General features: G+C 37.2%; 1 protein-coding gene across 3 annotated transcripts; it reads right to left on the bottom strand.

Moving 5' to 3' along the window:
* Nucleotides 1-173: 173 nt before the first annotated feature.
* LARP4B (La ribonucleoprotein domain family, member 4B) lies at nt 174-27,485 on the bottom strand. 3 transcript variants are annotated; one of them, XM_009325551.1, is made up of 17 exons: nt 26,848-27,485; nt 24,809-24,956; nt 24,459-24,620; nt 22,136-22,217; nt 21,090-21,226; nt 20,417-20,520; nt 18,508-18,618; nt 17,954-18,007; nt 17,389-17,598; nt 14,098-14,204; nt 13,337-13,591; nt 11,837-11,882; nt 8,488-8,652; nt 5,381-5,505; nt 4,602-4,713; nt 3,739-4,050; nt 174-1,866 (listed from the first exon to the last, which is right to left on the bottom strand). In XM_009325551.1, exons 1-16 carry the CDS (start codon nt 27,463-27,465, stop codon nt 3,769-3,771), a joined length of 2,718 nt encoding a protein of 905 aa, XP_009323826.1. In that variant the 5' UTR covers nt 27,466-27,485; the 3' UTR covers nt 174-1,866; nt 3,739-3,768. The 3 variants fall into 3 exon arrangements, with proteins under 3 accessions (XP_009323826.1, XP_009323825.1, XP_009323827.1); XM_009325550.1 differs by having other exon boundaries at nt 174-4,050; XM_009325552.1 differs by having other exon boundaries at nt 174-4,050; nt 13,337-13,474.
* Nucleotides 27,486-27,666: the final 181 nt, after the last annotated feature.

The raw sequence follows: 27,666 nt of genomic DNA, 5'->3' as shown, positions 1-27,666 counted from the left end.
TGTTCTTGCTGCTGCTATATAGCCTTAGGTGACGGTTACAACAGCTGTGCTGAACAGTAAAGCAAAGATTTTTTTCCCAAAATTAGAAATATGTAATTTCCAAAAATGGGAGCAAAAGACAGAAGGTAATGAAAAATACTGCTGAAGAAAGGTTTAATTAAAAAAATCAGGAATTCAACAGTGCCTAAATCTTTATTTTTCATAACCTACATATTTTTTTCAAATTAGACAGTTTTACATTTTATGACACAAAAGGAAACTTAAATTACTGATAGTTTACATGTAAGCTTGATTCCAGTCTTAATGGAAGAAGAACAAAAACAAAAACCCTCAAGAAGGCTCCCATATTACACTTCTATTTCATGAATTGGCAGCTGTTAGGTCTCCTTAGAAATCTTCGATTGTCTGCTGCTATTAGTGTAATAGGTTACAAAGCACATAAAAATCCCTAACTGTAGCTAGCTGAAGGAGATACAGAGATAGGTATGCACCATTACAGTCAGCTGTTGCTCGTGATACACTGCACCACACTCAAACAAGGGCCTTTCTATGCCAACTGCTGAAGTCTTTGAAGGATAACGCAGCAACGTTAAAAAATTTGCCGCTGTTCACACACAGATTCCTAAGTGGCAAATGACAGCGTCATGGCGGGGGACTGATCTGAAACAACATACAGTTTTAAAAGCAACCTTTGTTTTTTTTAAATTCCTGGAAGAAGAGTCTCAGATCCCATTTTGACTTGTTTTCAAAATGAAAAGCATCACCACACAGTCCTAGACGGTAAAATACCAATTTTAATTACTGTATCCCTGAACCTTTAACTCAGCTACTGCTTTTGGGAGGTTTTTCATTTTAAAAGCCACATTTTAATCTCTATGTATCGTAGCAACAGTCTGCATGCAACTTCACAACTCTACTCCGAAAACTCCATTTTGTCACTGAGTGGGGGGAAAAAAAAATCTCAAAGTAAAATGCAGTAAGGATAAGTTGTATATTACACAGCTATTTGGCGTGTCACTTTTTTTCTTTTTAAAAAAAAGCTATAAAAACCACATCAGAAGAAGGTTTAAACTTTCGATGCAACAGACTGTTGCTGGGTGAGCAGTAATTACAGTGTATTGACCTAGCACAAATGGCAGCAGAATACATTAGAACAGCACAACACATCCCACTGGTCTCAATATATCACCTTAGGTACCAGTTGAGTATTATGACTAGCTGTACACAGTCGCTGTAAGGAACCACTTGTGATTGTTTGCAGCTGGTAAGCCTTTCACTTGCAGCAGACAAACAAAATGAATCATACAGCTGGCCTAAACCATACACAACTCTAGCTACCATTTTCACTGCCACTGGGGAAAGGAGAAGCATATTAAAAATCCAATGACAGAACCAGTTGAGCAGTTTTGGTGACGTTGTCAGAGTCCTATCTCCTCCCACAGCATTCGCAAAGTGCGCTTTTTAAACAAGAAAAATCAACAGGTTCCAGCATGCCCTATTTTGACCAATTCTGCAGCACACAACAGGCTGGATTTAAAAGGTCAACTAGTTACCAATTGATGCTTGCAATAGGACATTTATCAGGAGTCAACTTCTATAGTTACTTTACAGTTCTGTGAATCATACACTAAGGAAAGCACTGATATTCTTGAAAGCAGACAAGTAAGCTTCAGTGTATATTTTTGTAGCAGTCTAAAGTTTTTTTCCAATTAAATTTGATTTTATTAATGACTTAAAATTACAGTTTGACTGCTGAAATTCACTATTTACATTGTAGAACACTTTTGAATTGGTTAAATCACTTGTTTTTACAGGGTCTTAGGAAAACAGTTGAGGGCTTTCAAATAAGACTTTCGTTCCATTTCCCTTTTGCAGTGAAGAGGCAGAGTCAGTTCAGCACACCAGAATAAAATAAGAAAAAGAAAAAACAACAAATTAAAGTAATATTCAAACCACAACATTTAGTTTATCTACATCCAGCTCAACAGCAACATTTATAATATCAATAATTTTTATCAGATTTTTTCTTTAGGGTACCTTTTTATATGTTCTGATTATTTACAACTGTACAAGCAAAGCACACACTTCCAAGTGCACATATTTAATACAGTATTGACTATTTGCATTTACAGGTTTTTCAACAATCTGAAAAAGATCAACTGTTTAAGATCTTTAAGGTATATTACAAAAACTGCTGCTAGTTCCTGTACTACAGTATGTTTACCCAGTAAGACCAGTGACAATAGATACATACTGTAACTGAGTAATTCTGTATTCCACTCATGCTAACCCTCCACGGGGTCAGACCTCATTAACTCTAAGCTGTCTTGTACAAAAGTTAAGGCAAAGTCATTTTCAAGTTTAAATAAAATTCAAGTCTTTAAATATTGGATGGAAATAATTCTTTAAAAAAATCAGTTGTTTAAATAAACATTTTTGCGGAATAAACTGTACTGTCATAGTCAGCAGGAGTGAGTTTTGTCTGAACTTCCTGCAGTTTAAACACTTAAAGAAAAACTTTAGGCATTTTAAAACAAAAATAATTTATATTCAACTTTATTAGAAACTTGCTAATTTAGTGCATCCTTGTCCTTCAGAAAGCGCATCACTTCTAAAGTAAATAAGTGTGAGAAACCTCATCCCAGAGGTAAGTATCAGGGATCTCTTCCTCCACCACACAAAACAAACACCATTATCTCAGGTCTTGAAAAAAATTTAAATCCGTATGCCAATGCTTGCAGTTACAGGAAGACGTCAACACAAGGCTGACTAAGATATGAACTCTTTCAAAGAGCACTTGGGGCAGAGTTTAAAAAAAAAAAAGTCTAACACAGAGCACAGGGGTAACCAGAACGTACAGCGCTGACTCAGTTAACTCCCTTACAAGCACAGGGAAGCTAAGGTTATCACAAGAAGGCTACAGTGCTTTCTCCTGATAACATCCACTAACAGGCTTCACCACCATAGAGGCTCACAGACTTAATTCTTTCTATTCACAATGTGCTTTGTATTTGCAAATTATAACATCAGTTTTATTCTGGAGTGAGAAGATGGTTACTTGCTTGCAGTAAGTCAAAAAAGGAAACATTTTATAAAGACTGCTATGGTGCTCCCTAGGATCCATTTTGTGTGTGCAAAACATCAAAAGAAGATTAAATTTCTTAAAAACCACTAGAAACAACTACTCATTTAACCTAAAAGTGCAAGTTCATTTGCTGACACTTAGTACAGCAGCCCAATAAAAAAAATCTTCAAGGTCACATACTAATTCGTAAAATGCATCTACTTCCTTGCACTCTACACACTAGCTGCCGTTATCAGTCTTTTGGACACTTTAGATATGTACTTGCAGACCAGTTTATTAAAAATATTGCAGCAGCACATTTCTGCTTAACAGTTTAGAAAAAACTCACTATACAGAGCTTGCACTCACACAGCCACAGAGAGGCTTAATAAAAAGTTGTTTGTTTTTTTTAAAGACAAATATTTTACATCTTGAAAAAAAAAATCACACTAAGCTTCACCTCCAATTAAGCACCAACCTAAATGTAAGGTTTAGAACAACTATCCAGAAATATCCAGAAAAATAGAATGTTTGTCCAAGAGGGGAAAAAAGTATTTCACAGAAAAATAACTTGCAGGCATTGTTATATGCCTAGTATCACTGCAAGCTCTTAACCAGCAACTCATTCTCAGGTATCTTAGTGGGAACATGGGTTTAATTTGTGGGAAGCAGACCTCTTTTCAAATCCCTCCCAGGTGTTAGTTTCACTGAGGAGATTTTGGAGGGGTATTCTGTTCTTTATTTAAGCGTTTGCCAACGGCTGGAGGGGACGATCTGCGTCCTGACTGTCTCCTCTGGTCTTTGGGTTGTCCAGGATGTGACTTTGCAGGAGGAGGTTCTCTGTTTTTCTCTATTGTTTCTGTGGGCTTTCTTTCTTCTTTCCCACACGCTACAGTGTTTGGCTTCTGTTCTTTCTGGGGTTGCAAGGTAGGAGGATCCTTAGTTGTTCTCTGGCAAATTTCTGCATAACTAGGTTTTCGCAGTTCCTGTGAAATCAAAAGCAAACAGGACAGCAGAGTTAAACAAAGCATCCTGAAAAAAAAAAAATTACTTTCATGAACAAAAACGGTAAAGTCTTTGTCCCAAAAGACTGCTGCACTAAAATATGCAGATGAGGGCTTGAGTACGAAGTTTACAGAAACTGTACAGACAATAAGGCTCAAGACAGTATGCCAGAAAAATGGGTTACTGTGATAGGGCAAAATACTTCTGATTCAAGCAAACTCTAAAACAGCTGAAAGATGGTGAATTAAAACTCTGGTTTAAATATCAACATATGCATTAATGCTTCTACCTCAAGGATACTACCAAGAAAAGAATTCAGATAAAGAGCTATCATTCGCCAAGTTATCTTGAACACTTTTGCACTGCTAATTGCATAATTGTATCGTGCAAGTAATCATGAGGCCACCAACACGCAAATTTAAGGATGCTGGGCTCACATGATAAAGCAACACTGGGTAGCAATGGAAGCAATATTCTGTTAAATGCATCAAACTGGATCATTAAGAGAAAGTGAAGCAATAAGGTCACTTACTATGGCAGCCCCATTGACTTGTACCGATTTACATGCAGTACTGAGTGTGGAAGAAGAAAGCCTTTCTGTACTCTGTGTCTCTCTCTGCTGTTTATCCACAACCTTGGAGTCCCTGTAAGCATCCAGCAGGAAGCAAGGCTCATGAAAAGTGAAACTTCAGCATAGATGAATGATTTAATAATGGGTCTAAAACTTTATCTGAGTATGACTATAAGAAGTTATAGCTATAATTTGCCTAGCACATTATGACTAGCATTGCATTTAAAAATGCTATCAAGTATTAAAAAAAGTATTCCTGTGGAACTTGATGCTACCTGTAATTTGTGACATTCTGATAGCATCTGGTTATTCAGTTATCTTACTCCTGTTACTCAGACACCTCGATTTGATTTGCAGATTCCAAATAAAGTCTTACTGAAAACTGTCTTTATTGTATGGACAATGGTTACCCACAGGATCGTGGGTTTATTCTCTATGCTTCAAAGCTATCTAAATACAGGACAGTAAGGTATTCAATAAACTTTTAAATACCTGCAGAGACTAAAACATAACACTAAACTTTTGTCTGCTGAATGACCATTATGACTGAATCACTACTATTATATTGTTCAGAAATTAAGCTTTATTGCCTTTACTACAAGTACAATATACAACAAAATATTATTTCATTGATTAAGACTTTAATAGCTATTTACAGTGTTCCACCCAGTCTTCTGATGAGAGAAAATGCAAACGTGATTCAGAGCAGAATAATTATAGCCGTGTAATTAAGTGCTTACTCAGAAGACTGGGATGGCGAAGGAGACCTTTCAAACGTCCTGGGCAATGTAGAAGAAACTGGCAACAACGGCTCTCGAGGAATTCCCGATGGAATAGTGTTTGTACTTGCATCCACATTAACGTTCTGGAGGAGGAAAAAAGACACAGAAGGGCAATCATAATATCCAATTAATATGGTCTGCCTGAAAATTAACACAATCAGGAAACAGTTTACAAGTTGACTTATAAGGGTAAATTAACTATAGGAAGATACAGAAGGATCCGATATATGTATTGTAGCAAATAAGTTTTTTCCTTTACAATTACTTAGAAACACAAATACATCACACACTGTGGCTCTTTCCCAAAAAGTTGGAAGCTTAGTTCCCTTTGGGACATATCTGGATGACAAAATCACTTCTTTCAACCTGTGAATTTTGCACCTGCTGGTGACACAAGTAGGCTTTGCACCCGTTCACATAACCATAGTTAGCCTATTAAGACAAAACTGTCCTAGAGCTATGCACCAAGAACTGTTGTCTTCAAAGCTCTAACTCCGCATCATCCCAATAGCTGGTACTAAAACCCCCTAACCTTAAAAAAAAAAAATTGAGGTTTTTGCAAACTAGAATAAGACTATCATTTATAAAAGTCCCTTTCTTATGCTATAGCGTGATTTGCTGCCAAGCAAAAGAGGCTTTTTCCATAGCCCTCAAAAGATTCTGCTAGTGACAAGTGATACTGTGCTTGCAGATAAAGGCCAAATAGGTTCAAGATGCATGCATGAATTTAGATTGTCACAAAGTAAGAAAAGAGAAAGAAGACTTTGTATCTTGAAAAATGTATTTCTGACATTTTAAAATAAACAAAATGGTTATAAAAGTGCTATGTTCTTCATATTGCTTCTGACCTGTCCGACTCTAGAACCAGAACAGATTCTGGTAAACAGAAGGGAGAGCAATGGGAGAACACAAGCACAGAAGGAACAAGATAGCCACCCCTTTCCCCCAGCCCAGCCACCACTCGAAGGTCATAAAACATGAGACTCCTGTGGTCACTGTTAGAAAGGAAAATGGTATTTGATGACACTGTTTAAGATCAGGCAGCATAGATCATTGCAGTAGATCTAAGCCTAGTTTTATTCAAAGTAAAAGTAAAACCGTAAAAGGTGGATGTTTAGAAATAAAAGAACAGCTTCTGTAGTTTTACTCACTATAATAGCGTGTGCAAAGGCTTGAAATTGCAAGCTGCTGAGCATTCTGGCCCAAGTTCATCAAAACTTGTAGGTACATGGTTAAGTGTGAAAAGCTGCAAGTCAAGCAGACGTGCAAGTGCTGTTCCTAGGCCAAAACACTCAGCCCCTGATCTGACAGCGCTGCAGTTTCCTAGTTAGAAAATGTGGGATGATTAACACCTGCCATTCCCCAGAGCTACATCTAGACGAGCATCACAAAGCAAAGAGCATAAAGATATGATGCTTGGATAACAACTGTTGGAAATTATACAACCTAAGTTCACTCAGCTTCTGTACACTGGACTTGCCCATCTATAAAACAAGAGTAGCACTGTGTAACTCTACTTCGGCACTTCGTAACTCCACATCAGGTGACATGAAAAAAATGTTGAGCTCAAGGTGAAAAGCAGCCTGTATACATTGGCAAGATTCTAACATTACTCAAACACCTTTGTAGTAGAACACAATCGCTCTTTGGACCCAGTTGCTGTTATCTTATTCCTTATTAACGCCTACAAGGAAAGACAGCGCAATCCCTTTCTTCCAGACAATGGTACACACTAACTCATGCAAACCAGAAAGAGAAATTGGGAAATCAAAGGAAGCTTTTTAATGTGACAGTGCAGCAGCACTGTCATAAAACCTCAGTGCCTGACTGATATTAAGACTGCCTCTACAGGGGACAAGTGCAAGTTCTTTACAGTAAGTACAGTGCAAAGCAAGTACTAGATTTGTAGTGGGAGGAGCAATGGGTTTTCAGCTGCAGTATCAACAGAAAGTGCTGGAATTATATTTAAAACCAGAAATACGATAGTCAAAAAACTCTTCAGAAATAATAGAGGTAAAATACTTTAAAAACAGATAGATCTGGGCCAAGAACAGACTACAGTCTGGAGCACTGGCTGACAGCAAGTTAAACACTGCTCTTATCATGGCACTGTCCTGCACATTCCCCCTAAATGCAACCCTGGAATATAGTTGTCCCTGTTACCACTTGCAGGAGACAGAATAGATGGCTTGTCTGCGCAATCACTGCTTCGGGTGCAGGCTGCCTTGCCACTTTCTCTTTCCTTTACCAACAAATACCCTCCCTACCCACCCCTGATACGTGGGCACCAAAAAAACCACTTCTGCAATAGACTAGTTTTAGGGACGAGACACAAGAGATTTTGGTGTTTCATCAGGTGGCTTTGCACTGCTATATCCAGGGGTTAACGTCTTCAGTTGTGGTACAGCTAGAAAAACACAAGTTAAATTAGAGCTAGCAGAAAAAGCCAATATAGACTTCCATAGCCTAGACTATTCCACAGTGCGCAGGGTTATACGAGTCTTCATGGAGGAGAACATGCTGTCACTCACAGATGGCATGGTAGAGACAGTTCTAAGAATGAAATCTATGAACAGCTACTGAACATTAATTTTCAACTGCATCTCTACTACATCTAGAAAGCAGTGGTTGCCAAGTCATTCTGGTATATTTTTATCTTTCCAAGCAATATGACAAGACAATGCTGTCACTTCAAAGTGTTTTATATACAACTGAGAAGTATGACTTTCAAACAGGAGGAAAATTTATCACACATTTTTCACCTGAGTCTATCAAAAAGCCTGAGGCAATTATGAACAGCAAACAGCATATTTTCTAATCTCTACTATTAACATCTACTTATACTGGTGCTCATATTCCACACCATTTCAAAGTGAATTCCCAACAAATTCTAAGATATAAGTGAAGGCGGCAGCAGCACATCATTTGACAGCTGTTTCTTAAAAGCATTTCTTATGACCCATGTAGAACCACAAGTTTTTTTCTATGTATAAGCCACCAAATCTGAAAACAAGAGGTATGCAATTCTTTGTTTTCCCAACAAAAAGTGAACACTGGCTACTCACTCTTTCTTTTGACGTTCCTATTACCACATTGGACAGTCTGTTTTCAAAAAGGTCTTCGGTTTTTAAATTGCCAGCAGCCCCGGGTAACGGAGGAAAGCTAGATAAACCCAATTCAAAGCTAGGAGATGGAGGTTTTGGGGGTGGTGGAGACTGTGTTTGGCCTCTCTGGAATAGAAATAACATGTTGAGGTTACCACACTGGATGACAGAAAAGAAAGACATGGGACTCTAAACTGTATTTTGCATTTGATTTATATCTATGAAGCACTAGAGAGGCCTCCCCCATCCCACCTCCCAAGAAAACCACACAGTACCGAGGAACAGATGCTTTCATTTTCCACTGTTGCCCTTAATATATTTAACTATTATTTAAATGGGATGGCATAAGCATCCTTAAAAGTTTCATATGCATAAGCTTTAGTGATACTGGTATAGCAAGAAAAGTCTTCTCACTGACCCTTCCTTCGGGATGGACACTTACACTGACACAGAAAGGCAAACAGACTGGTTTAGATATCATGATGTAGTGAAAATATAAAGCACATTTATGTGCAGTTGGTAACATTCTAAATGTAAGACAGGCGTCAACAAGAATCTTATATCACGTTCAGATATATTAAGAAACGGCAAAACAGCATGCCTTGCATGTAGTGTAGACAACAGCAATTTTCATCTAACTAATATGAATGTATATGGTCACTTTGTAAAAATGCAAAGATAAATATCAAACCTATTTTTGAAACAGGGAGAATTTTTCTAACTAGATCTAAGAAAAACAATGTCCCAGGCAAAAAAAGTCAATGGGCTAAATACAGCTACTTTACACTACACAGCAGTTCAAGAGTTAAGAGTACCACAGTTTAAGATGATTTGTGAGGACTGCTTGTAAGGATTTGTAAAGCTAAATTCTATTTACACTGAAAAAATAAAATTCCTCTTTGTAATATGCTGTAACTGAAGTTACCCATTAACTTCATCTATATCATGTAAACAAAGAAGTAACTGTTTCATGACTGTGCTCAGGCCTGTGCTAAGATGATCTCTGCTGCAGAATACCGAATGCAAAGCAATCTTTGAGACGATTCCTACTTTGAAAAGGAAAATACTTATGGCTATACAGCCAAGATGGTCTGAATGTGAGAACAGTGCTTCTGCACAGAAAGGTGTTGCATTACTTACTGTTTTTTCCTCCTTCTTTCTCATGAAGAGCAACAGATACAAAACTACCCTAGAGGTCTTTTTACAAACTATAGTTTATGTCAAAGGAAGTGAGTGTTGAAGGGAAAGAATAAATACAGAGGCAAGAACAACCGCAACTCCTAGGACTGCTACTGACCCAGCATTACCCCCCAGAACACAGTTTAAGAGCGCTACAACAATGGGGGCTGCAAACCTCCAAAAATAGAAGTCAGATGACCTGTCAAAGGATCAAGGAGAGAGACTACACTTTAGCCAGCTCAAACTGCAAGAAGAACAACCTGAACAACCTTTTTTTTTTTTTTAAGAACAGTTCTTCAAATCACAGCACTTAATTTTCTTAAAGGGGACTGAAGTGCTGCAACAGAAAATGCTTTTATATTTGTTACAAACATTATGTTATACAGATGAGTTCTAAAAAAAACCCCAAAAACATACTGAGAGACAAGTAACACTAACATCTTAAATTAGTGAGACCAGGGAGGACTTGAATAGATTTTAAGCTGCCAACCGCATAAAATTTTTCAAGTCATGACAAGTTGAGTAATTGGCTTATGTCTATAACCTCAGATACAAACTGATCAAAAAGGTTCATGCTCTCTCTCATGCAAGCATGCATACTCTCTATAATTTTTCCATTAAAAAAAATCAAAATAAGTCATCACTCCATTCAAATACAACTGGTTGTAGTGGTGTCCTATGTGCACTATCTCATCACTACAGCATGGCACAAGAAATAGGATCCTGGATTCAATTATTTCCAGTCTAAAGGGGTCAAATTTTAATCTTCACTTCAGAGTACGCTCTTTCTCATTGCACACAGTTGTGGGCGCGCAGCAGCTCTCACCTCTGTTCAAGTTGCATCACTGGAAAGTACAGACTAAAGATTCATGGGCCAGAAGAAACTAGAAGGAACCCGGCTGCACAGGCTGCAGTTAAAGCCTGGTGCTGAGAGAAGGGAACCGTGGGTCTCCAAAGAAGTCATGTCTACCAGTTTCACATTCAAAGTTAAAAGAACCTTTAAAGTCAGCTGAGTCAGAAGAGCCTCTCCACTCAGTAAGTGTCCAAGGTAATCCTTTCACTCCAGCCACTCACTCACACGTCTAACCTATACCACTTCCTTGTCCTTTCAGAGACAGAAAAAAATGTTGATAGGAAAACGTCAATCGAAAAATTCAAGCAGCTTTGAAAGGGCAAAAGAAGTATTGAGAATCCTACTTGTAATCTGATCTCACTGAGCTTTGAGAAGTTTGACAAGAACTAAAAGCAACCAAAGGGAAGGAACGACTTTTTTTATGCTTTCCAAACCTTGATGCTCCTTTATCCAAGTCCCTTAAGGCTACTCAACAGCAGGAGCCACAAATACACAAATGCAATGATTCCAGACCTTGAAGAAAGTGTTATGGCTCATGCAGTAAGCCATAGGACTTGCCATAGGACTAACCCCATGCAGTGGGGTTACTTTGCAATTGTAACATGAATAAGGAAATAATCCGGTTCAACATGCCATGTGTGGCAAAAATGAATTGCAGAGAAGTGTCCGGTTTTAACAAATCAAACCTTAAGTCCTACAGAAAAATTACTTTTTTTTTTCTTCTACACAATGTCTGGTCCAGCCTTTTCAAGTATCCAGGCTCTTTAGGTATTCACCTGGAATTTAAGTTTACCAAAACTGTAATATTTCAATAATGTTAGTATACCCTTACCAAGCAGTACTTGGAAAGGCATTTAAGAAACAGAACTGACCACTTAATAACTAACATTCTAGCTATATGACACATGGATTTATAAAATGTTCTTCAACGTCTACATGAACAATAATCAGGTATCAACTGTTTTGAACTTGAGCTTAGCTATTTAGCTCTCCCTGAACATGAACACTGGCATGCTGACAAAGTAACACTAAGATGGAAATTTTTTGCTACCATAAAAGAGTAATTTTAACTTTTTCCTGACTTTGGCATTAATGGACAATCTTCTCTGATACCCAAATGCAGTAAACTCACGTGACTAATGAGCTGCTGTCTTCAGTCAACTGTGACATACAATTGCTTGTGCAATAACTTATCTCGCCTGCTACTCCACATAATATCCATACTATTGCCTTGTTACCCTACTTTTATTATAGATGAATACGATCATGAACACTCACTGTAAACTTGTCCTCCCTTTTCTTTCGGTAGCCATATGAGTTTTTCCTAAGGGAAAGAAAGCAGTTATCAGAACCTTGCCTATAAATGAATGGAAGGTAGCTGGTGAAAACAGGAGAAATTAATTCAAACTGCTATTTCATCCATCTTCATTCTAGACAGGTTATTAGAAAAAATGTTTTAGGGAAAAATTTCTAGCAATCTCTCATTAAAATAAAGGTACGGATCTTACACAAGTCAGCATAAGAATACACTAGTTACAAGTAACTCCTGCGTTAAAAGCATCTCAGTGCTGATTGTATATAAGGCTTAGACAAGACCTTTCAATATCCAAAGTAAAGGTTTTAGTCTTTTTCTTTTTTTTATACCTATGTAACTTTTGAAACATGGCTAACTATTTTCAATTCAGGTAAAGCCCCTCCAAAACATTTTCAGTGCTTCTCCCCCAGCCTTACTTCAGGTAAAGCAGCAGTTTAAGATTTGCAATGCATTCTAACTCGGTTTCAATAGATTTAAGTTTTCTGTTTGACTTTTAATATTCTAAATGTATTCAATACTGAAACATCAGAATATAAATTTAAGTACTGACTATTCCTGTACATTTTTGTAGCCTATAGTTTGAGCAATCTTGCTTCCTATGTCCTTAATCATACTTTCATCCGCTAGTTATAACACAATTTGGCAAATCAGATTGAGAAAAGTATTACAATCCTTGCACAAAATCCCCACTTAATTTTGCAATGATACAATACAAGTCTAAAATAGGATCATCTGCAAAAGACTCGAGTTATCTTCCAATTCAGTAAGTCACCTCAAGTTTGTGTGGAGACACAAACACAGCCAGCGTTAAACAAAGCTGCACAGTACTTTTATAAAGCACTTATTAGAACTATACTGTATTTAAAAAATTCCAAGATAAGCCTCCTAAATTCTCACATTAATATTGGTGCCAAACCCAAGTGGGTTTTTTGTTTTGGAGGGTGGTGTTTTTTTATAGCATAACAATAGTTTTCTTAGTTGCATGTAATCCTTTTTCCTCCCTCCATACCAATCTATCATCTTTGTTGTTGTGAATGTCTAATTTGTGCAAAATTCTGATCTTTCAACTGAAAAAAGTGACAACGGACACTGCCAGTACAGGTTCAAGTGCACATTCACTGCTGAATAATGGAATGGGCAGAACTGCTTCATGAAACTCAAATAAATAATATGCAAAAACTTTCTTACAGCAGATGAAGGATAAAGGATTAGATCTTATGGCTGTAAATTGTTCATTAGTTGCCACTAATGATTTTCATTTGGTAGGAAAGTATGCAAGTCCATTTTGCATTTGTTGTATATTTAGCACTTTCTCTGAAGTAAGATTTTTAGCTTTGAGCAGAGACAGTCTCAGTTTAAAATAGTAATCAGAACAGTACCAGTACCACACCTCTTTACTAAAAGAAGCAGTTTAGAAGCAGCAATACCGGGTTGTTCAGAGGACAACTACAGAGTACACTCACCTTCCTCTGCCTAATCCAGGAGACGAGTCAACGCTGGTCTGTTCCATCCGTCCAGTTCCTACTTCCCTCTTGGTATAACTCGTAGTAGCATTCTGCATCCGTGTCCTGTTCTGTCCTGGCTGCCGCGTCTGTGGACTCCTGACGCCATTGATTAAACGATCAGCAGAAAAGTTGAATATTGTAGGACTGTCTAGAAGCCCAGGTCCCCTTTCTGCACTGGGTATTGTATGTCGTATATGAGACTTGCTAGGATTCCTATAAATTCAAAAGTCATTTCAACATACGTACTATGAGAGATCTTCTGAGGCCTAAGTCTACACACAGAATTCAGAAGAAGCAAGATCTTTAGTCCTTTATTGCATATTTCATTTATAAGAATGATAAATATGCATTTTAACAGGTCATGTGAATTATCAAAATTAACCTTTTCACTGTCTATTTTCAACTACGGCTTTACTAAAAACTACTTGAAACTGAAAATAATCCTGATGATCACATGCCATCATTCAGAATATTTCATCTGAATAGCCTAAATCATCGAACAGAAGTTCTCAGCTTTCAGACAGTCCATTTACATTTAGAAACAGTACATCCACTAACAATAGCAGCACCATCTGCCCTTTGGCCTCACTTAACCTTGCACCAGGTTCAATTTCACAAGTATTTTCAAGTTAGCTGGTGTTACTAAAATAAGCAGATTAAAACCCCACATGCCAGATAATAAATTAGTATGTACACTGTTAAAAGATGGTTGAACTTGCCTGTTCCTGGGAGGATACTGTCTGAGTGTAGTCAATGGAGAAGCAGCAGGCTTGAAGGTTGGAGATGTGAACCCATTGATAAATCCAGTATTTGGAAATGGTGTTACCTAAAGGATATATTGCATGCTTACAATTACAAACAGAGTACTATTTTTTTTTAACCCTGTATTTTATGTCATTCTATGCAGGGCAGTACTTAAAAGATCGGCTCAAACAGCAATAGAGCATTTGTCCTGTGCCTTTGTAACCAACTTACAAAAGTTTTTTGAGAAGACAGCCACCACACATACTCAAGTTCTGATAATTTGTTAAGAGGACTGAAAAACATCGAGCCAAAATTCTTAGCCATAAGTTAAGTAACACTCCTTCTATTCCACACCATACTATGCAGGACTTCAGAGTACAGAGATACTTCTTCGTCAGAGTCTCTAACCTACACAGCCTGTAATTGTTTTCCTTATAATTTATATGTGAATCCCTCCCGAAAAAGAAAAAAAATTCTTTTTAGTTCCTCATTCTACTTATCTTCCACATGACACCTAAATAAAGCCTAGAGAATAAGTGGATGTTAAGTGGACCTCTGATTCTTTTCACATCTTACCACCTTATTCTACATGTGAATTACTGTCTTGTTGCCCGAAGAAGCAACATTAGCAAGAGATTTTTTGGGGTGGGTGCATATCAATGTCTTGTATTAACAAGATATCTCAAAATTTGAAGCATGTTCATAGTAATTTCTCCAACCTCACTAGCACACTTTTTTCTTTTTTTGTTTGAATGTATGAATGAGTTTCATTTAGGAAATGTTATTATTAGCAACAGCAAATGCTTGCTTGTCTTCTCCCCCTGAAAATAACTACAATGCAGAACAGTAAGGCTTCTATGTAGCACTCCTTCCACACTTAATGAAATTATGAGAAACAGCGGGGATTAAGACTGTTTCCTATAAAGGTATCTTTAAGCTTGTCTAACCTTCCTTGCAAAAGTTAAAGCAAATCACTAATCAATGAAAAATTAAAATGAAAGTGAAAAAACCTTAACACCAAAGCTGTCATGCCAAACTACTGTTGGCCTAATCTAGCACACATGACAGCAAATGCTACCTCAGACTCCAAAAATAGTCCACCAGGAGTTTAATAAAGCTATTTTAAGAACAAATTTTCATTCAAATACTGCTTTGAAGTGCTTTCTGCTTTAATAGTTACAACTTGAATGATGTAAAATTCAATCAAAGCTAGTAAGCAACTACTGAACCTGAATAATGAGAAGACATTGAACATAAAGGAAAATAAGTTTAACTCATTGCTTAAAGGGACACTAACAATATTCAACCCTTCTTTCTTTACAAGGATGGGTGATCTTTTTGGAGGGAAATTTTTGTTTTCCAATAATACCAAAAGCTTTGCTTTCTCCACAGAAGTCATCAAAAGTACACCTTTTTTTTTGTAAACAAGCAGGACAAACTAGATCTTTCCTTAAATACTAGTAAGTACTTGATGAAGAAGTAGGTAGTTTTACAATTTTGAGGACATGTGTTGCCATATTCTAGTTTCAGAACTAAAACTGTATGCCCACACTACTGGGCGTACTTAAATTAGAGATGAGACAAAGCAGTTAGTGTTTATGCCAAAGCAGAAGAGGAGAAAAGCTTCTGCTATGTTTGCACACAAGTCTCTACATGCAAACTGCAACCCTGTCTCACGAAAATTAGTCCTGTGTCATTGTTCCTCGTGGTCCCTGTTCTCCTCACAAGTCATTTCTATTCAAATATAGCTCTTCCTATAAAAGGTTCAAGAAACATCATATTACACTAATGTACACAAAATGCAGCTAACTAATGACAATATGCTGCAAAACAGTGGGAGGCAAAACTCTGTCAGTTAATTTTCTGTTTTCACTAAGAAAGGTATGAGATCTTTAATGCTGGCAAACTTGTAATGTCTTCCCCCAAAGGCCAGGACTAGTAAGCTTTCTGGAATACAAAAAGTTCCAGGATGACATAAGGCAGATACACGCTATGCTGTGCTTTAACCTGTGGCCAATTAATCTACATCTTTTACACCAGTGCCATCCAACTACTGCACTATCCCACAGCAAGACTGTGCAATAGTCAGTCTTGGTTTATCTAGAGGAAGAATCACTTCACTGCTGCTTAATAAGGTGGCTTTCTCCTGAAATAACATTGTTCACTATGCTACCTTGTCTCCTCCGCATTCTTCATCCCCCTTAAAAAGCCTTCCCCTGCAAGGGCTCTGGCTACCTTCCCTGTGTGTGCAGTGTTTAGCACACCAACTTTTTAATTAGCTTGCTGTTCAGTACACAGAAGTTTGCTCAAGTTTGTTCAAGGACACTTTAATCCTCTGCCAAAAAAACCTCTAAAAAGCTTCTAATTTTGAGCATTGCTACCCCAGTTTCTTTTAGCCACAAGTAAAGAAGCATTTACAGAGGGGAGAAAGAGGTTCCACATAGGACAACCTTAGTCTCCCAGTCATTACAGAAAACTATATCCGTATTAGTTTTTGTAGGATAACAAAGGCAGACTACAAGGGGTCAAGGTAATTCTGATGGGACTCTCACAATGGAGGAGAAGATGGAAGCAACATTGCAGGATGCAGCGGATATCCTACTGGAGTATATAAGGACTTACTGCTACCACCCTAGCTCTAAGGCTTACCAATAGCCCCTTTAAGAAAATTTTAAAAATTAAGCAATTTAAAAGTGATTTTTTTTTTAATTAGCAAAAGTAATTTTATTTTTTATTGCCAAAAAAGATGTCACTTTTGCACAGAAAATATTTTGCTTTAAGAATATGCCGAATAGGGTAATTCAGCATGTTAACTTAGAACTTATTTTCCTGCTGGAAGATCAAGATACTAAGTTATCCTTATTTATCTGATTCCATTGTTTATTCAGTACATATCAGAATTGTTTTTTCTGGTATTTACGTACATATTCTGAAGATCTAATTTCTAAAGAGGCTTTTAACCATTACTAAAAGAAGTCTTTACTAAAGATATCTTTTGGTAATGGTTAATTAATAATCTTTAGTAAAGAATTGCCTCAAAAACTAAAAGGTTAAAAAGAGAATCACACTGCAGTCTGAGACCGGATGCAATTTTCAAATTAATCTTGTACACCACAGGAAGAATTTTGAAGAACTGTTTTTCAAGAAGAATCAGTATCTTAAACCCCCCTCTTCAGGATACATATGCTTCCTACACCCCAAGACTTCATAAGAAAATAATACTAACTTTGAAAAGAATGCAACTGTTTCATAATCAAGAGACTTACCAATGAAGGGTCAAGGTAGCTGTGTGTGGCTGACCAGGTCTGTGGGCCAATTAAGCTGTACAATGGAAACTGCTGATGGGGACTGTATACTGGAGGTAAGTAAAAGGATGTTGTGTAACGCTGCTGCGTGTAGAGGTTCATATCCAGAGGTCTATATCCATTCTTTGGCAAAAATGTGTTTATAGCTATTGCCTTTGCTTTTATCCTTGCCTGCAAAGGAGATTAGATTATTTATTACAGCAGCCTTTCAAATTAAATCAGGATGGTTCAAACTAGCAGTTCTCAAACTTTTACTGGACACTTGTCAGTCACCACTTTCTCCTTCAAGGAAGGCAGAACAGCTAAACGCTTCCCTGCTGGCCTGATGCTGGAATAGATATACTGCTGCCAGAAAGGAGGAAAAGGAGGAGAAGTAAAATGACATGTGCTACATTTCAAAACCCATCTCCAGGTCAAATGGCTGCTGAGATTGGACAACTTAAATTTATACTAGAACACACAGTGAGTCACACAAAAAACAGAACATATACACACATGCCCCAAAAAACCATAAAGCTCTATTTACCTTAATCGGTTTTCCTTGGAAAGTTTTCACTTCTTCTCTAAGGTATCTGTAAGCCTTTAAAAAAGTAATTATAAAATTTATCAAATATAATTTAAACAAAGGAAACTTAAGTTTTGACAGGCCAAGCCTAACAATAATTCTTGAAGTGTCTGCTAATGTTGGACTAAAGAAAACCCTCATATGTAATCTGCATTTGGCAAGATTTAAGTTATCATTGCAGAAATGCTCCAGTAGCATTAAAACAAGATTTTAATTCTTATGATTGAAGCATTTCAATGTGTCATCCAAAATACCAATGTTCTTAGTACAAAAAAAATATAGCTTTGGCCAGGAAGCCAGGATATGCAAGCAAGATAAAACTCTTAGAGGGTTATGTTTAGTAGTACTGATAACAGGTTATTAGCTAAGTGGAAGCATGACTGGTTTTAGAGGTTTGGGTATTTTTCTTTTGAAATTGTTACACATTTGTAATACAGTTTACAACCTGTCAATCCACCCTCATCCCATCCTTGTTTATTGCTATATTCTAAAATGCTTCAAAAAAATAGTGTTACCTGCTGTGCATCAGCTTCTGATTCAAACGTGATGAACCAATTGTCATTATAGGCAAACTCACAGTTGATAAACTTAGGCAAATTATCTCCTTTGAAAAGTGCTTCAACCTCCTAAGGAAAGTGGTTTTGATAAGAAGGAGAGAAAAGGGTGGGAGAAAAAAAAATGGATGGACAGAAGAAAACATCAATTTAAAGTGCACAACTCCGGAACCCCAGGTAAGAAAGATAAAAAGCACTTTCAGACATACAAAACAGAACTGAGAACTTCGGAACACCTGCAGTAGCATTAGCTCTCTCCAATCTCCCTGCTAGCTAGAAGGAATTCAAACAAGCATCACCTAAGGCCATACTGCAAGTAGAAGTTGCATGCTCCCTTTAATTCAGGGGAGATAAGCTATTTAGGCCATAGAGAGACACTTAAAATTGGCATCAAGTGCAGAAAAATGCCTATTTCTCCCATTCCCAAAACCATGGTGCCACATGAAAACCCCTGCATACTACACGGGATAGGAGAACCCTGCCCTTTCAGCAGAAACCTGGAGATACACTTTAACTCAAGTGTCTACAGATTAATACATTTGAAACCGGGTTTATGTTACCTCAAAAGCAATCAGCTAGTTTCTATAGAAAAAACACCTTGGACTTTATATTTGTTTTAATCCATTTACATATTATTTATTTTTGTCACAGAGTTGAGGCCAGCAGCATCAAAAAGCAATGCAACTTGGGAGGCCTTACAGTATTTTGTAACTTTGCTGACCATGCTACGCCAGAAAAATGTATCCTATTAAATCTGTCAGGTTAAGTATAGTTTTTCCAGTCTGGCAAATGTAAACACATAATGTATAAAACACTTCGCTTCAGACCACCTCTTTTGAAAATAGACTCCTCAGAACTTTGTTGTTGTTAAGCATTTAAGAGCGACCACCCAGTGCTAATATATCCAACCCGACAAACTGATAACAGGGGAAAAACCCCAAACTATAATATTAAAAGCTAGGCAGTCTTTGAAAGGTTAAATTTCATTTAGAAAGCTAAACGCAGCTGATATTTTTAAGCCATGTGTATAGCATATCTAACCTCTTCCCTCCAATTCCTTTTAGCATTGTTTCATGCTCCTGTTTACTAAGGCCACTTACCTCTATTATAATTTTTAATCTGCAATACTTTTTATTTTTGTATTAAGACTATTAAGAGCAGCAACTCTTTAGAATCTTTATTCTTCCTTGTAAAATTAAATAGGGGGGAAATTAAAATATCTCCCCATCATCAAGAATCTGTGCCTTCTCCTCCTTTTTGAAAATTCAAGACGGTTTAATCTATGGCCCAAACATTTTTTTCTAGTCTTTCCATTAGTCATAGTCCCAGCTACATCAGAGTTGCATTGAATGTCTTTCAAACAATCAAATTCTCCACTCTCGCACTCATTCCACAAGCCAGCAGAGATCCTTAGCAACTTGTTGACACCTCTACCCTCAGCATTATGAAAGTGTTTGCAAAGCTTTAAGTACTTTACCCTAACAAGCTTCAAGATGCAGCAGTGGCATTTTCCATCCTAAGACTTACCTTCCCTCATCTTTGTTTGCTATTTATTCAAAGAGCTGAGCACTAAGTGCATATGGATAAGCCAGAGTCCAAGACAATTATGGTGTCTACACCAAACACAGCATTGTCAGTTTTTCAGCCCTCTGCAGAGCTACAGGTTTTACCACAGTCTTCCTATGAGTGACATGCTTCTACCAAATATATTTATTATCCAAACGCATGCAATAAACTCAGGTTTAGAAACATTGTTAGAAATTAACTAACAATGTAGTAAGAAATGTGATATGCTTATTGAAATCTGGAAGAAGTCTAACTTCCAAATCCTAATGGAAAAGCATTCTTTACTGAACAATTAAACACTTACTTCAATGGGGGTAGATTCAGGTACTTCACGTAAAATCACAATACAGCGATTCTGATTTGGCCTAACTTTTTCTCCCTTCTCATCCACTTGGACTAAAGGCAACGCTAAGAGAGAAAAGACAAAAATGTACTTCAGCTGTCAGCAATCATAATAGCTTTGCAACACCAAAAGATGCTGTGGACACAGTTTTACAATGCAAAGCTTTTTGTGCTAAACTTAAAATATTTTTGAACATCAAAAAACAAGATGGCGACTGACGATACTTTCAGACATATGAAACTGAGTAGACATGTTCCTTAAAATCTCCACACTCTTCCTACTTTTCCAGCCTAGAATATCCCAATTCATTAGCTTTTTCATCTAAGGCACATACTGAGTCATGTTCTTTTTTTGATTCTTACCTTAGTGGTAACGTCCAGTAGCCTTTTCTGAGAATTTGAACTCACAGATCATTACTCAATACCTCAAATGTGAAGTAGCTTTGATAAAACTGCAGTCCTATAATTCTGATGGTCTAAACTGGAAGCTGCTTGCTCTATTTAGTGCTTTACAGAAAAAGGATGGCATTTTATTGCGATACATAACAAAAGAAGGAAGAGAGATTGAAAATCCAGATTAACAGTCCTACGGCAATAACCAAAATGCTTTCTAGCATCGAAGGATTTTTACTTACATCTCAGCACTTCAACAATCAAATCCATATCAGTACTGAGTTTCTTGACATGATCAAGGTTTGCTACTGTCATTATTGGCACATACTGATCACTGTCCATCTGTGATATAAGGTACATGTCACTGGCAAGATTTTCTCTGTTGGGAGAAAAAAAAAATGGGGAAATGTCACAGATGTAACTTCTGCCAATAAACTTGAGACAAAAACCTCATCACATAAGAATCTGCCTTCTACAGATTCTAAATTTTGTTTTCAGCATTTCACCAACTCCCCAGTCCATTCATCCACTATATTTCACTTCCTAGAAAACAGGAAAGTGTCTTTTTTTTTCCTTCATGCAACAGTATTGGCAACTTCCTGTTCAGGCAGTACATTACCCCCACAACCATGTAATATCGTTAGGAGTTTATTACTCCAAACGACCACTAACTGGTTATGCAGGAGTATACAGATTAGGAATTGTTCTAGGCTATTAAGACATGTGTTCAGGATGTTTTTATCTAGACACAAGCACTGAGAATAATTAAGTACAAGTAAACTGCTCTGATGATCTTGCATCATTCTATGCTGGAATGTATATGATTCAGAGCCCTTAATTTTTTGTTTTTTCTTTTTTTTAAATTGATCCTTAACTTAAAACATAAAGGGATCTACAGATGCACATACAAAAATACTGGTTTGTATCAATGCAAATTTTAAAACTATTAGCTTAAACAAAGCTTACCAAATGGCTTAACCTACTCAGCTTTAATTTGCAAAAAACCAGTAACAGTCATAAAAATTCACCTGATCTGTAATTGCTTTTAACTACTCTCACTTCAAAACAATATATTTGCTAGTTTATGTTTTAGGCCCAGAATTTTCACATAAGCTTTAAGAGGTACATCAATACGATACTCTGGAATTTGTGTGTTACTTCCCCCAAATTCTCATCCTTTCCACTCAGTTTTAAGTGACAGCTGGGAAATATATTAACATACGTCTCAAGTTAGGTACTGGATCTTGTTAGTTATCCTCCAGTTTGCTACATTTAGGTATATACATACCTAGATAAGCAGAATTCCAGTGTTTTTTTCAGTAATTCTCGTAAATCTTCCTGACCTTCTGGCTGCAACTGTTCGTTTCCACCTAATAATTAAAATACTTAAGTTTAAATTTAGTTCTGCTATATTACACAATAGATATTTTAATCAAGCCATCATGTCTATTACTGGCTGTATAACTAGTAACAAATTTTCAAATTCAATAAATGTTCGTTGTTTCTTAATTCACCACCCACCAAAATTGCACAGGAACACTTTTTAAGACAAAAAAGAAAAACCGTATCTGACTTCACTTGTTAACCTCTGTTCTCCAAATACATAAAAATTTGGAGCAGTTTCAGAAAAGCAGCTACAAACACATCTCAGAGTAAATACTGAACTGACTTAGCTGGTATATCTGTCTTCCAGTCTTAGGAAACTAACCAATTTCTAGCTGACTAAACCCTGACTAATGCAGCTGACTAATACAGCAAGCAAGCAATGTAATGGAGGCACTTCATACTTCTGGCCTCACTCTAAATTCCCAACATGCTAATTCAGAAAAGAGTTTCAAAAACATAGTTATGAAATATCAGCAGATATCCAATCAATTAACAACAGATGTGTGATCAATTAACAATCGCTTGGTTAAGGAGGAGAAATTCATTTTTTTCTTCTACTTGGAAGTTTCAAAATTATCACATGGAAAACACTAATTTCATGTTCATTTTAGTTTAGATTCAATATACTACAGTCAGTTGAGGGTAAACTAATTGTGTCAGTGGGAAAACTGTTTAAAGATCACAAGTTTAGTGTGGCATTTAGAGATTTACAAAACATTTAGTAACACGTTACATAAATGTAAATTAGTTTTTTTAAAAAGTATTTCACACCAACTATTACCCTCTATACCCTTCCCTTCTTCAGTAACTTTCATCTTTTTCTTCAGCTCTCCTTAACCTTTCTTCTTCCTTAAGCAGCTTCTAATTTCCTCCCACCGTTTTGTCCTTCACACATTCTATTCTGATGTAGATAATGCCAACACCTGAGAAATACACATATCGTACTAACCACTATGTCCCCTTCCCATCTCCTCTTTCTTCCTTGCCTAAAACCTAGCAGAGACCAACGTTATATGCATCTTTCAAAATAATAATTAAAAAAATAAAAATCAGATTTCAGAGTTGGGATTACCTATATTATTATTCATCACGTGAATAGATCCCTCCTGCTGTTCAGCTGCTTTGCAACACTGTTTGACTCTTGTTAAAAGTTAACTATTTTGGGCACCTAAAGGACATGCTGACAAGTTCTAACACTAAGCTGAGGAACACTGTTCCCTTCTAGAGCGCGAGGCACCATTAATATAATTTTCTATTTGCCAGTTAGTTATTATTTAATATTCCCCAATAGTACCTTTAAGTAGAAGGGTCAAAGAGAACTTTCAGTTTTCAACACAAGCAAGGATGATGCCACAACTGTGTCTGATTTCAATTGTCTTGATTTCCAACTAATTATGGATGCTGTACTGGTCATTTTAAATACACGTTATAAAATCAGCTAAGCACAATGAACAAGGAGCAGACCTCTCATGAATCTCAGGAAACACTCAGCACATCTTCCTCTCTTTCCCATCCCTCATCGCAGTTCAAGCAGTAATCCTACATGCACCTTGCAGACCTTCTGCCCCTTCCAGTGAAATACAAGCATGGCTGAATCTCTATGCTAGTTTCCACAAGTTTCTTAAAACATGCCATCTGGTATAGACTACAGCTACTAACAGTTGCATTGAAAAAAAATCATGAGAGTTCATTAAAAAAGAATGCAAAGAAGTTAGACTAAATTGTTGCTTGTTTTAGCATTTTAAGTACAAGACTGATCTTTCAACACATTAACATTACTACTTGAGACACAAATGGCATGTGAATTTCACCTCAGTACCTGGGGCCCAACTAGAAACATGCAGCTTAGACAGGTAGGTATCTAAATACAGACGCCTACACTAGGGACTTGCGTTCAGAATAACATGTCAGAAAACAATACTCAGTTATATCCAGAACTTATGATCAATTCTGTGCAGTATCTCATAAGGCCTATATTCAAACAGGAGGAGACTGGTTTCCAAATATGTCTAAGCCTGAGAGCAAAAGAGACAGGATTTTCTGGGGTCTGTTTACAGAATGCATATATTGAACAACAGAAGTGGTGTATTTTTTTTTTGGTTTGGGGTTGGTTTGGTGGGGGCAGGGGTGTTTGGTTTTTTTTTTTTAATGGATGCCCACTGTTCAACTAAAAATATGTTTTCTTTTTTTAAACCAAGTCCAACCAAATATCAGCTTTCTCTTACCTGTCTGGGTGCTTTCATGCATAGACTCATACTCAGAATGATCGAGAGCCAAAGGGTTCATATCTGTCTGGTCTGACACCGAAACAGCTGGTGATGGCTCCGGCAGCTCTGTCAGCACTGCATTCTGATGCTTTTTGTCACCATCACCATTGGCATCCAGTCCTGCAGCAGAGATGACAAACACACTTCAAAAAGCATTCCTTCTAATCACAGAAACTTCATAATTAAAACTAAATCTGAAGTAAAGTTGCTTACACAGTTGCGGTCATTAACAGGAAATTAAAATTGAGAAAGTTCTGCACTGAGTTTTACCTTTTGTTTAAGCAACATCTAGAAATTCTTACTCATACCTTCTTTACAAGAATCTGGAGGTTGGTCAGGTATTTCTTCCCACGTTTTGCTCACGCTACCATCAGTGGCACCACTTGCTTCCAAGTGTAACATATGATTTCCCCACACCTTTGCATTAGGATTTAACTCAGAAACCTTGGTTGACTCCTACAAAAAGAAATTTCTTTGATTATGCACTTTGTGGATGCACAGCACGCATCTGTGTGTATATATGAACAGTTTAAATAACAGCATCAGATGTACAACTCAAGATTGTATTGTAAAGTTTTTTCCACATTGGAATATATTAACTGAACTGCCATCCCATGATTTTTTCAGGTACAAAAATGACTGAATTGTGCAGCACAGAATTCATTTCCCTGATTAAGAATCACCAGAAAAGGCTAGCCAAGCAGAGCAAACTACAACAAACATTTCATTCTTCACCTTTGACAGACTAACTCAACCTGTACTTGCCCTAGACTTCAGGCAGTTCTCAAATACCCATTTAACTCAATGTTGATTATACTGTTATCTGTTTCTGCGAAATAACATAAAAAATTTAAGAAAATACAGAAGCACGGAGTTTTTTTGGGGGGACTTATATGAAAATGTAACAGTTTTAAGGAAGCATTATGGAAAATTGAAAGCAATGAGATGTGCATGACAACTTCTGTCATTACTTCAAGAGAAAAAACAGAGCATTAACAAAAATTTAGGTTAGTTTTCCCCTAGGCAGGACAAAAAGAATGAATTACCAGATCCAGTTAAACCATCTTAGGCCAATCTCCTTTAACCTGGATTGGAAATGGACACATTTAATGGTCATATATGGTTATATATAACCATCATATAAATGATTATATTTGCACTTCAGAAAGATTGGTCTCTGTAGCGCCAGCATCTACGATACTTTGATAGTAACATGAGACAGTTTTCTCTTGTTTTGCTAATGTTTGAGCAAAACATGTATTCTGGGTATGGAATACCTTAATCTTTGGTGTGTTTTAATTAGTATTGCTCATGATAGCACAAAATAAAAAAGCTTATTAAAATTTGTTTTGTGAATTTAAGGATGCTAGGAACATTATAGAGTTTAAGGCAGGCACTTCAGAATTCCATGAAGCTTTAACTACTCTGAAACATGAGCACTCAGTCATTATCATAGTGCATAGAAAACACATCCAGACGGTAAAAAAGATCTAAGGAATCTCAACTTAAACACATCTACTAAATGACAGAGAAAAGACTTAAAATAAGTGGAAGTGTTCGACATAACTACTTGAATAGTAAGGATTCAAAGATGACAGCAAGTTCCATCAGTTTCCATTTTTAATACAAAAACTTCCCCCAGGAGATAGCAAACGTAGCTTCTAGTACAATCCACTGCCGGCACTGCAACTGCTGGGCAAGGTCAGAGCAGCTGCTGTAACACAGTCGGTGCGGAGAACAATACTAAACGCTGACCCTGCTCAGCGGGGAAGGAAGAGGAGCAGTAGCTGCCGCAGGTTGGCTTTGTTTCTTTCTTACCCCAGCTAGCCAAGATCCAGGCTAGCTCATTCCCCACGCTTCTCCTGCAGCCACTCCTTTCTACAGCACTTCAGAAGACCATCTCCGGAAGTGAGCAAAAGGTTTCCTAATTGCTACCAAGCAAGAACTTTAAGATTTCAGGAAATCCACAAACATTTCTTCCTATACGAAGGTAAAAAGCACTATTAACAGTCTGTAGAAAGTTTCCCTTCCACATACTGAAGTGTTCATCTCAAGTTCATCTAGAATTGAGAATCTGCGGTCAAGATACTTTGCCCAACGTTTAAACTTTCACACAAGGTAAACAAAACCAAAAAGAAAAAAAAAGTCAATATTCAGCAACATTTTGAACTACTACATTCTGTATAGCATTTTGTTTTGCAAAGGAAAGAGAGAGTGGTCAGCTTCAGGACAAAATAGCATATGATATAGTTAACTATCTAATGAAACCACAGTTTGACTTGGCTTATTCCAATTCCTAGCTTTGGCCTTAAGCTTTGACATCAAATCACTTCTGCAGAATACTTACAAGTTCATTTTTATCTTGCCATCCCCAAGTACCAACATTTTCTGGTGCTAGCAGCTGATACGGGTATCTTCCCACTGCATATGAAGCACCTGTTAAATCTTCAGGTTCATCCTGAAAGTTTTCACTAACTATACATAGTCTGTCATTCTTCAAAGTAGTGTTAGGAATTGTATTATTCCATAAAAAGCTCATAAGATATTCACCATTACCAGCACTGACGGTGTCAGAAAATAGCTGATTTGCCCATTCAGCATTGCCACTCTGAAGACTGATGAAATGCGACCATATTTCAACTTGGGGAGTTTGTCTGTCCAGTTCATACGAGTGCTCTTGGTCACTTGATATGTATTCCATCAGATCTAATACACACCGCTCGCTGCCTCGCTGAAATCGTGTGGCACCAGGAGAGGCACTGTGTATTTCATAGGAAGGAGTAGCAGCGTATTTGTCTACCTGCTTTGGGTCAACAAAAACTCCAAGCTCTTTGTTTGAAAAAATCTTGTGATCTGACTGCATCTGTTCCCAACTTGTGGTCAAGTCATTCATTCGAGTATTTAATATGTAACTGGTGTTTTTCAGTTCAGTAGTCTTGGCTTCTAACTGCTTTAAATTCCCCATGGTAAAAGCTTCTAGACTGCCAGTGAGGTGGTTCTCCTTTGAGTGGATGCTGACACACTGTTTTACTTCACCATCCTGAAGATTACATTCGTTTACATCACACATACTTTTTTCATGAGTTTCTGATCCTACTTCAGTAAAAGGCCCAAGAGAAACTTGGGTGTTCCCGACCTCTGGCTCTGGACTGGCACAGTGACATAA

Source organism: Pygoscelis adeliae, unplaced genomic scaffold (genome assembly GCF_000699105.1).
Source record: "Pygoscelis adeliae isolate BGI_AS28 unplaced genomic scaffold, ASM69910v1 Scaffold175, whole genome shotgun sequence".
NCBI classification, from domain to species: domain Eukaryota; kingdom Metazoa; phylum Chordata; class Aves; order Sphenisciformes; family Spheniscidae; genus Pygoscelis; species Pygoscelis adeliae.
Note: the sequence above shows the minus strand (reverse complement) of the source record. Positions and strands in the feature narration are given on the sequence as shown.